The 11,389-nt window shown below is 48.2% G+C and overlaps 1 protein-coding gene across 1 annotated transcript; it reads left to right on the top strand.

Annotated features, from left to right (window-relative positions):
* The first annotated feature begins 4,894 nt into the window (after positions 1–4,894).
* On the top strand, positions 4,895–9,675 carry LOC123000949 (uncharacterized). The gene is made up of 4 exons (XM_057315985.1): positions 4,895–5,199; positions 6,233–6,365; positions 6,568–6,746; positions 9,183–9,675. Exons 1-4 carry the CDS (start codon positions 4,895–4,897, stop codon positions 9,220–9,222), a joined length of 657 nt encoding a protein of 218 aa, XP_057171968.1. The 3' UTR covers positions 9,223–9,675.
* Positions 9,676–11,389: the final 1,714 nt, after the last annotated feature.

Raw genomic sequence — 11,389 nt, 5'->3', positions numbered from 1 at the left:
CAAATGCCTACGTGGTGAGATGAGGGGACGTGACTGACGTAGGCACGGTCACCTAGCATCAGGCTTCTGTGGACCTGAGAATACGTCAGGAGGGTCATCTGCTTCTGGGCTGCAGTTGACCGTGGGTAACTGCAACCACAGAAGGCAAAACTGTGGATAGAGGGAGACCGCTGTACCCAGTCAAGCAACCATGGGTAGTCTCTGGATAGCAGAAGACAGACACCAAAATAAGGGAATTAGCAAAGAAAGAGGAAGCCTAGGATCCAGAAAATGGATTCAACACAGAAGAAAGGCAGAGGGAATTCAAGGTTTGGTATGTGAAGCCCGAGGATGACCACCAGGGTGCAAGGATGGAAGCCACCCGACCAGACTGGAACAGGAGGAAGGACAGCTTCAAAATACAGATGGAACCAATGCATCTGAATATACTGAGGAGAATTTTACATCTCTTCTGGGGAGCTTGTGGGGAGAATTAGTGATGGATACCTGAAATTATGCTAGTGGGAAAAAAGCCAATTATTAAGTCCAGGGAAAACAAAAAGTCATATGTGAAAGGAAATGTAATACTTTCTTGGAGCAGCTTGACCAATGTTTACTTAGTAAAAATAACATATTCATGGAATATTTATTTAACAAAAACTGTGATATGATTGCATGGGGAGGACGTAGGAGGGAAGGTGTATGTGCTAAAACCCTCATCCCCCAAAGCAGGAAGGTAGGGGATTATGTCTAAAATGGAAAAATCAACACAATAGTATAAGCCTTTTGCTCAGACAAATGGAAGTAAATACAAAATCTATTTGCCAAAGAGTTGCATCTTGGGGTAGGAAGCATGGGAAGGGAAAAGCTCTTTTTCTCACTACCGTTATAGTGCTATTTGGCTTTTAAAAACATATGTATGTTAATATGTTAAGTAATCTTTGGTAGAAATAGAATTAAATTTTAAAACGAGGCTGAGCCCCATGCCTGGCCCACAGTAAGTGTTGGGCAGTGTGGGGAAGCTCCTCTTCCCATTTTTGTCTCCAGCCCCTTGACTTTTCTCAGCAACCCTGAGGGGTGGGTTACAAAAGATGGCCACTCTGGTTTCTGTAACTTCATCGCTCACTCTCACATTCGAAAGACCCTGCTGTAGCATCCAGTTTTGTTGCTGCTTGTCTTAGCAGCTTACGCAACTCTAACAAGTAGGCCGAGGGGTGTAAGCAACAAACATTTATTTCTCACGCTTCTGGATTCTAAGTCCAGGATCAAGGTGCCGGCTGTTCTGGTCCTTGGTGAGGAACCACTTCCCAGTCCGCGGTATGTCCCCACATGGTGGAGAGCCAGCAGGCAAGCCTTCTTCCCCGTCTCATAAGAACACTTCCCCCATCCTGAGGGCCCCACCCTCACAACCTCGTTACCTCCCAATACTCCCAATACGTTCACATTTGGGCTTCAACGTACGAATTTAGGAGGACACAGACATTCGGTCCGTGGCGTTGTTGTTGTGCTGGTTTATTTTTGCTCTTTTGCTTCGTTTTGCCCTCACTGTTCTTTGCTGGAGAAACTCAGTGTGCAGGAACCTTTGAGAGTGCTTTTGGTGCTGCTTTAGTTATTGGAATAAATGACTGGTGTTTTAAATAAGAAATCTATACTTTTCACCTTATGTATAACTGGGGATTTCTCTTACATATGAGGATTTTATGTGTGTGAAAACTCAGTATGTCTTCTGGAGCATTGGCGTGGACGGATTAAAGGTTCCGCATTGAAATAAGTAGTTGGGGCCTTTCTGCAAAATACCTCTACCTTATGCTGGCCTGTTGGAGGGAAGAGGAGTGTGCGCTGAGGGTGTTATGTGGTGGAGAGTTGCACCTGTAGGAGTGGATTATGTTATGGAAATCAGTGAATGGGCTGATATTTTTCATCTGGGCTGCCTAGGGGTGAATGGAGCACCCCCTTGGATTCCAGAGACAGAGGAGTCTGGGGGCAGGCAGACGGTCTGGTAGTAAGTGCTGAGAATTTGCAGAGATCTGTGGAGGACATAGGACCTGGCTTCTCAATGTGGACTTGTGGGTCTGCAGTCCTCATACCACCATCTGGCAGGGCCAGGGGAACCCTTCTGACATGGGGCTGATAGGAGTTTCCCGTGGTTCTCTGTTACTTTAACACATCCACACGGCGGTCTTCACCTCTGCAGAGAATAGGACGTACTGGCACTGGGACACAAGACAGGCTTGCCTCCAAAAAAAAACAAAAAACAAAAAACAAAAAACAAAAAAACACCTCTCAATGACCAGAGTGTGTTTCTTTTTTTTTTTTTTTTTTTTTTAGATTTTATTTATTTATTTGACTGAGATAGAGACAGCCAGCGAGAGAGGGAACACAGGCAGGGGGAGTGGGAGAGGAAGAAGCAGGCTCATAGCGGAGGAGCCTGACGTGGGGCTCGATCCGGTAACGCCGGGATCACGCCCTGAGCCGGAGGCAGATGCTTAACCGCTGTGCCACCCAGGCGCCTCCAGAGTGTGTTTCTTAAAGTCATTTTCTCTCCCTCCGTTCCCACAACCAAGCTGAAGTTATAGGGCACCCAACAGCGCACCCCTCTACACATCTCAGTTGAGCTCCTCGTCTGCAGCGACTGAAAAAGCAAAAAGAATTTTTAAAAAGTAAGTTTTATCATCAGTCTTGCTTGATCCTGAGCAGCACAGTCCAGCAGATGTGGCAAAATCCCCTCACAGGCCAACTTGCTTTGTTCCGGAGGCAATTTGTACAGAAAGCAGCGAGTTCCCCCATGCTAGAGGGCAGGGACCTGGACCGCCACCCGGCCGCTGCTGCTGGGAGCCACAGGTGGGGCCTGGGGTGTGGGGGTGCCAGCGCGCATGCGTGTGTGCGCCCACATGTGTGAGTGTGCAGGGCTGTGTGTGTGTGGCTGGAAGGTATAGTGGGTAGAGCTGGAACAGAAGGAACAGAAAGGGTGCTTAAGAGGTTGAACCCAGCTCTCGGGTCATATTCTGTTTTTTTAACAAAGAGTGATACATTCCGTCTTAACTATTCAGCTTCTTGGTATGAAAATCCCAGCAAGATTCCACCAAATTTATTTTTAAAATACTTGTAATTTGAAGATGGACTTCAGAAAGACTTTATGTTTGCACTGGGGGGGAGTGCAGATAATTTCTTTTTCGAAATGAACTCCTTGCCCTTTCTGCAGGGGAGAGAAGATGTCTCTATGAAGAGAGCGGTCACAACAGGGGGCATTCATTCTTTATTAGCAACAGGATAATATGCCATATTTTATGAGAAAAGTATAGATAGTTTCAGAAGAAACATGTTCCTGCACGGTGTGCATTGGCCACATGTCTGGAGTGGCCGCCATGTGACAGCGTGGGTCCTAATTTTAAGGACGGCATTCAGACAAGAAGTGTGTGTTCTGAGCTGAGAGCTTCACCACAGAGCAACTCAGCCCTTCCCAAAGGGGGCGTGACAGGCCACAGAGGCACCAGAGGCGATTTTAGGTGGCACATGGCGAGCACTTTTATTTTAAAAGTGTTTTATTTTAATGTGTATCAGAAAGGTTAAAACCAGCATATCAGATCCACAATGACATGGAGACATAAAGTTCCCATAAAACAAATAATTTAGATTTTTAAAATGTGTTTGTTTAAGAAAACACCAGTTAAACAATCCAGGAGTGTATCATCCAGCGTTAGGTAGGAAAAAGAATCCTCCCTGATGGTCCCCATGGCAAGACTTGATGGGGGACCACTCGCAGATCTCCAGAACAGGGTAAATGGAGCCCTAAAAAATGCTGAAGCCCCCCAGAGTAGCCCCAGGAGCAGCTGTTACCACTGAGGCCCAAAAGGTTAAAGAAGGGAGCTGAGGCAGCAAGGGGCCAGCTACAGATAGAGTCAAGGCACTGAAGGGAGGAGGAACAGGAAGTGACACCCAGGCCTTTATGCCCTGGAGCTCTCTTCTCCGGCCACAGCCTTCCCTGGGGAGGGAGCCTGGCAGCAGCCCCCAGGGTCAGCCTCCCCGGGGCGTGGGTCTGGGCAGAGGCTGGGTGTAGGATGGGTAGCGTGGAAGCAGAGAACAACTAGCATGGGGCGGGTTGCAGTGCGGCAGGAATCATGACGGGGATGCGTCCTGGCCTCAGTTTGGGTTCTCACAGCAGTCCAGTGAGGTTGCTGGGATCGCCCTCACTTTCCAGACAAGAAAGCCATGCCTTAGAAAGGTTAAGAATTCCCAAGCTTACGCTGCTGGTGAGTGGGTCTTCACTCTGTAGAGGATAACACTGGGTCTCAATCCAGATCTGTCCCATCATAGAGCCTGAGCTCTTCGCCATCCCTTTCTGCACACACGTACACAAACACACACACACACACACACACACACCACTTCTACAACAGCAACCAGCAAGCTGGGATACTGCGACCGTGTTCACAGTGGCTATACATAGTAAAGCATATGAAAAACATAGTCAAAGGGCTGACGTTTCTTTCCTTCCCAGGACCTCTGTGGCCAGGAGCATACAGCTGGCCTCTCCTGTAGACAGGCGCTGCCACTCAACCATTGCCCCATCTTGGTAATTTACCCCAGGCCTTGTTATTCCAGCCACAGAAACATAAACCCTATTTGTCCAAGTGCCGGAGTCTGGCTGGCTCTCCTTAGGGCTCACACTCAAGGACACGGCTCCTGGCCAAATTAAAGTGGGGCCTGGGAGAGTACAAATGCACTTAAAAAATAATAATAATTGCATGTACTTTCTTTAATGAGCTCTCATTCCCACTTGGCAGCAGGAACGCTAAATTCAGTCCACTCCAGCAAAGGCCAGTCTAATCCAATAAAAATGTTAGTCTAATCCAAGAATTCAATCACAGTCCAGTTCAAAGTTCTCATTCTGAAAGGTGCTGCCCTCCTCCACCGGATGGGAGTATCTCAGGGACTTCCGGCAAGCCCACAGCCTGGCGAGCAGGGACAGGCCAGCCAGAATGCAGCTGTGGCAAAGCCTTGGCATTCACAGCTGCTGTTCTCACCTGGGCTCCATCTCGTTCAGCTGCCATCTCTGTGCACATTTGATGGCTCTGGGCTATCTAGCGGGTGGCCTCTTTCCACCCAAGCGCTGAAAATCTGCAGAAGCGTGTGGCTGCTACTACTCCCTTTATCCAAGCAGGCTGTCCACCCCCAGCTTCTGACGGCAAATCACTCTTTTCCTCTGGGCCGTCTTTTAAGGTGAGGAGAGTAGCCCACTATACTTTTGAAACTGACTTTTTAAATTGTTATGGATGAGAATTGGGGGAAACAATCCCTATTTGGTTTCAGATAGCCTGAGCTCCCTTAAATAGATGGCATGAGTGCTTTGGCTAGTGCTTTATCAGAAGTTGCAATCCTGGGGCAGCAAGGGGGAGGGGGAAGGAAGTGGCACAGGCAGAAATGGGGAGAACAAACAAGGTGGGGCTTTGCCAAGCAGGCCCTGTTTCAAGAAGAGACACAACTTGTCATTTTGCCACGTGGGATGTCATTTTTTTTTTTAAAGATTTTATTTATTTATTCAACAGAGATAGAGACAGCCAGCAAGAGAGGGAACACAAGCAGGGGGAGTGGGAGAGGAAGAAGCAGGCTCATAGCGGAGGAGCCTGATGTGGGGCTCGATCCCATAACACCGGGATAACGCCCTGAGCCGAAGGCAGACACTTAACCGCTGTGCCACCCAGGCGCCCCCACGTGGGATGTCTTTGAACAGATTTTTCAGAAACACTGTGCCTTGAAAGAGTCCATTATGGCGGAATGGAGAAGGAATTGGTCTTCTGGCTCATCTCCCACCTCGTGCCCCTCACTGGTCAAGTTATCCCCACAGGGAGTTAAGTTCCCTGTGCTTCTGGGCTGTATGGCCTGAGTCCTTCAGGAGCCACTGGAGAAGCCAGATTCCAGGAAATACCCAGCATGTGGCAGATCACGTGAGTTTTAAAGTCATGGGAGCGGCCAGAGATTTGCACAGAGGCCTCAGGTGGGTAGAACTTAGGTGCTTCCTGGAGGCCATCGCGGCAGAGGCCGGGCATGGTGCTGGTCACTTCAGAGAACAAGGCAGCACATGGGGTGTCTGATACAGTGAGGGAGATTTTTCTTTTTTACATTTTCTAAAAGAAATTGGGCTGCAATCAGGCTAAAATGACATCTGAAATGTCTCAATATAAAAGATACATGATGGGTAATTTGGGGAAGAAGCTTCCCTTAGCATGCCCAGGGTCTGTCTGCTCCATTCTAGGCTGTGGAGACACCTGTGCCCAAGAACCGTGGTAACCCTTTGCAGCGCCGAGACCCGGGATGGCTTTCCGGATTGGGAGTTGGAGCTGCGGTGTGCCCCAGTGCTTAGACACCAGGGCTGTCGTGATACACAGGTGGGAATGACAGTTATGTCTAACTCATGGAGTTGTACAGAGTGCATGACATAATCCAGGCTTTCCCACATTTGGGGCATCTGTACTACCTTCACACTTTGCCCCTTACCTGTGTACCATATTTAGTTGATATCTTTCTTCAAATTGACTCCATTTTAAACTTTAGCCTTACTCTAAGCAAAAATATCTGTGAATTCTGCAGGATGATATGCGAGTTATACACATATTCGTAATACATGTTAGAATGAGCATGTTAGTCCGAAATCGAGAAAATGATCATCGTGGACTACCTGACGCCGTCCCAACTATGGAAAGTGGTACAGGGCTGTGCCTGGATGGACACGGAGCTGGTCTGCATGTTCGGGCAGGATCTGGTGTTCAGTAAGTGCTCTCTGGTTCCTCCAGTCCCAGCCTTGGCTGTGCCGTGTACTTCCTCAGTGTGCGCTGCTCATCTCGTCTCCAGCTTCCTGTCTTGCCTTGCAGCTGGTGGAGCAACCCCTGTCTCCCACTGACTCTGCAGCTGCTCGTGGATACTCCTCTTCCCTTCCCAAGCAGACACCTCTGCCTTGAAATTCCTGTCATGGATCTCTACCTCCCTCTCCCCTGCCAGTGGCCACCTTCCACCAGCCTTCTGATCACTTCCTCCCTCGCCCTAAAAATTTTGGCACCTGCTGCTTGTTTTTCTTCTCCACTGCAAGCTCCTCCATACAGCTCGTGGCTTCAGCTTTCCAGTTCATCCTTGACCTCTTCCAATCACTCCAATAATGACTTCGCCACCTCCGCCCTTCGGCAAACCACTGACAGGGCCGCAGACTGTGGAGCACACCCCCTCCTACAATGACGCGATCTCAGAAATCTTTTAATCGCGGACTTCACTCTCTCCCTCCTAACCCTTTGTGCCCTTATTCCCAGTGTTCTGCTTCTTCAACTTCATTAGGACTCTAATTCTTTGTCCCCCCGCACCCACTTTACTACAGTTCCTCATCCACCTTCCCCGCCCAGTCTAGACCCCACAAGGCATTACTTAGCAACTTGGAAGGTCCTGGCCACTTTCTGTTTCTGCCACACCCATCTTGCAAACCCCCAACATTGGAGCAATCAATCTATCTGCAGGCCAATCCCATACCTGGGCCTGGGGTGAGAGGGGGTATGTGGAACTGAGCACTGTGGAAGCACATCTACCCATCCTTTTCTCTGGAGTTTGTTTTGTTCTTATTTCCCTATTTTTGGTACTGTTTCTGTTAGATAAGGCTGCAGCAGAGGGCCGGGGGGAAGGATTTGTAAGTGCTCTGAAAACTATAAAGCGCTTTTTTAAAAAGCTAAGAATTGCATCTTTATAATAAAAGACCTGACATCTCCCATTGAGGGATTCACAATCCATCAGTTGTGAGAGTAATTCCTTTGAACTCATCGGGGTCTTACACTTCTATTTGAAATGCCCTTCCCCTTCTTACATGACCTTCAAATTGTCCTGGAATCACTTCTTATGGAAACCCCTGGGCTTGGTTAGGTGGCTCCCTGCCATTGTGCTAGCTGGATTTTGTAATGAGCCGTTTATGTGTCTGTCTCCCCCACAAGACTGGGGTGCGGGTTTTTGAGGGGAAGGACCTTCCTTACTCATCGTCATTGCTTGACCTCTCGGCCGAGAGCAGGCTCACAAAACTGAAATGAACTAAAGCCGGAAGGGGAACTCCAACCTCTGTTGGAGAACAAAAAAGAAAATTCAGTGCGTAAGATGATAAGGAGTTGCAAGAGACAGTATTTTGTCTGCTTGCATTCTACCTTCTGGGGGGAGCATCTGTTCTCCACTCCAACCATGTGGAATGGAAGGTAACAATCACAGGATGTCTTTCCCTTGGCCACTGTTGGCTGTCCTCAGGGGGGCCAATCAGAGTGCTTCCTGGGGTCTTTTGAACTGGAATTAGAATAAGGGATGTAGGTCCTCTTTGTTCGTAAAGTTGTAAAATGTAAGGCTGGGAGCTACTGCCAGCCATGTTCAGATGTCAGCGTGCAGTGAGAGAGAATGTACTCAGGGAGAGAGGGAGATGAGGGACAGAAGTGAGCCCCTGCACCCAGGCTGCCGGTCTGAGAGAGACGCAGTCCCCTCATCAAATGACCCCTCAGATCCCAGCTAGATTGAGTAGAAAAGCAGCCTGACCCATTGATGGGCTTGTCCTTTACTACTAAGTTTTACTTTTCTTAAGACAGCATGGCCAACTTAAAATAAAAGATGGTGCTAGAGAATATAACGCTAAGTGAAGTAAGTCAAAGAAAGACAAATACCATATGATTTCACGCATATGTGGAGTTTAAGAAACAAAACAAATGAGCAAGGGCGGGGGGGGGGGGGAACAAACCAAGAAAAAGACTCTTAACTATAGAGAACAAACTGATGGTGACCAGAGGGGAGGTGGGTGGGGGATGGGTAAACGGGTGACGGGGATTAAGGAGTGTGCTTTGTGATGAGCACAGGGTGATGTATGGAAGTGCTGAATCACTAAATTATACGCCTGAAACTAATATAACACTGTATGTTAACTCACTGGGATTAAAATAAAAACTTAAATAGAAAAAAAAAGATGGTCAAAAGAAATGGATAGATGCTTGATCTGATAATATCGTGTTCCTCATTTTTTTCCCATTTATTTTATTAAGCCATATTTTACACAGGGTAGAAGTCTCCCTTTTTAGTGCATAGTCTTGCAAGTCTTGAGAAAAGTAGGGTCATGGAACCACTGGCACAGGTGAAAATAAAGACCAGTCCTGTTGCCCCCCCACCCCCCAGAATTGTCCTGTTCTCCCTTATTTAATCTCCAGCCTACCACCAGCTTCTGGGAGCCGCCAGTCTGACTTCTGACCCTGGATGTCTGCCTCTGCAGGAACATCCTATGAGTGGAATGCTTCGGTGCCTAGGGATTAGCACAGCACCTGCGAGATTCATCGGTACAGAGGGTACCGGTAAGCCTGCCTCCAGCCCTTTGCGGTGTTCGGCAGCTTATTATACGGTGTACCACATTTGGTTTATCCCTCCCCCACTTGGACCTTCGAGCTGTTTCCGGAGGTTTTTGTCCTGTGTCTGCTCCACCCTCAGCTTCAGGGGTCCCCCTGGCAGTTGCCCGTCCGAGAAGACTCTCTCAGTGCACTGGCCCCTCTCTAGCGATGGCCGCTGCCACTTGTTGTCCAGGGCATGGCTTTGTTCTGATTCAGACTCAGTCTTGGGCAGGCGTGGTGTCCCTGTGCCAAGGAGGGAGGCCTTCTCAGTGCTCCAGACCGCCCCCAGCTGGAGGAGACCTTTCATAGTCTGGGCCCAGGGTGCACTTCTGCCTCGTCTTCAAGGGTGGAGATGTTTTCTGCTCTCCTCCCAGCTGCAGAGGATGCTCTGAAGGCGGAGGAGTGTGTGGCTCTTGCCACATCAGCTTAATGCTGTTCCATAGGGCAGAAGGACTGCTTGCCTTTCCTGCAGCAGCTCAGGACTCTTGCTGCGCTCCTAATCTTCTTATGGGTGCCTCCTGGGTCCGTGCAAGGGAGCCTGCAGGTGGGCCAAAGTCCCCGTGTCTGTGGCTCTCAGGGGCTCCATGTTCTCACACCACCCACGCTTGGTCTTTAGCAAATCATTACAAGTTGGAGGGCTTTTTCTTACTCACTAGTGTGGCATCTGGTGATGTCTAGCAAACTCCTTGGGGGTGCCTGTCTTAGTTGTTTAGCTGGTGACCTCAGCTCTCCTAGGGGCTCTGGAAAAGTTGTTAATTTGTACAATGTTCAGTTTGTTTTTCTTGTAAGGGTGGGAGTGATGTTTCCCCAGCTTTCTATATCTTACGTGGACACCAGAAGTCCAGCCTCACTTTTAAACAGAAGATGGAAAATAGAACCCCATGTTGGATGGAGAGGCAATGACTTCAGGCAGAGGAGGGGGCCTCCCATGGGTCAGCTCCAGCCTTCAATTATTTTGTAGTTGACCCACAGGCATTTGAAAAAAACAAAAACAAAAACAAAAAAACTTGAGGTTGCTTCCAACATTTTCAAATCTGACATTTTCTCATAAAAATCTGGCTTTGGGCTTCTATTGGAAAAAACTGCCCTCTGTGATCATTACCAGGCTGCTTCCTTAATGTGGGACATAGTTCTTCAGTTCCCTGCTATCCCTGGCACACGTGTGACACTCAGCCTGCTTCATGCACTCTTTTACCCTCCTTGTCCTAGGGGTCAGGGAGGAGACTGAGCCCCGATGTACTGCTAACATCGAACAAGTTGTGAAAAACATCAAAATGCTTCTGTGCCAGTAGGCAAATGGCCGGTTCCTTAAGCCCCCAGACAACCCTCACCACACCAGCCGTGTTGGTATCTTCCCAAGAACTCCTCATTCCAAAGGGATGAAGTTGCAAACCCCCAGCCTGGCAGCAGAGTGGGACCAGCACCCACCTTGACCAGATGATGCCTGCCCTGTTTCGGCATTAGGTGCTTACGACACGGTGACACTTACGATCCCGAGGCTTACAACCCCTGACTTCAAAGCACCACACAGGCTCCTGGCTCTGAGGTGGGGGAGTAGTGCTGTTTCAAGTGATCTTGTCCAACAACAAGGCTCTGAAAGGCCTGCTTGTAGAAATCAATGGAGCGGCAGAAGGTGGCTTTGGATGTTGGTTCTAGAAGTGTAAGAAGAGACCAAGAACAGATAGGAATTGAGAAATTTAAAGGCCATGACGGAGAAGCTTGAGCAATAGGAAAATCAAGAAGCAGGGCTGATGCGTGTTCGAGATAAACCAGCAAATGGCCACGCTGGAGGGTAGCCCCTTATCAGGGATTTTTGGCCTCTTTCTACTTTAAAAAGACACATAATTACAATAAAGTAATTAACTGTTTTGTAATTAAATACCAAAATAATTAAATTTGAAATTAAATATGATAACATCAAGTTGTTTAGGCAGGATTAATTTGTCTTCATCTGATAAATCATTTTCAGTATTATTAGGATTAAGATTTTGAGAAAGAAATTGTAAGAGGAATAGTTCTTGCATTCCACAGAG

This window comes from Ursus arctos, unplaced genomic scaffold (genome assembly GCF_023065955.2).
Source record: "Ursus arctos isolate Adak ecotype North America unplaced genomic scaffold, UrsArc2.0 scaffold_20, whole genome shotgun sequence".
Classification (NCBI taxonomy): Eukaryota; Metazoa; Chordata; class Mammalia; order Carnivora; family Ursidae; genus Ursus; species Ursus arctos.
The sequence above is the reverse complement of the archived record's forward strand: the minus strand, read 5'-3'. Positions and strand labels throughout refer to the sequence as shown.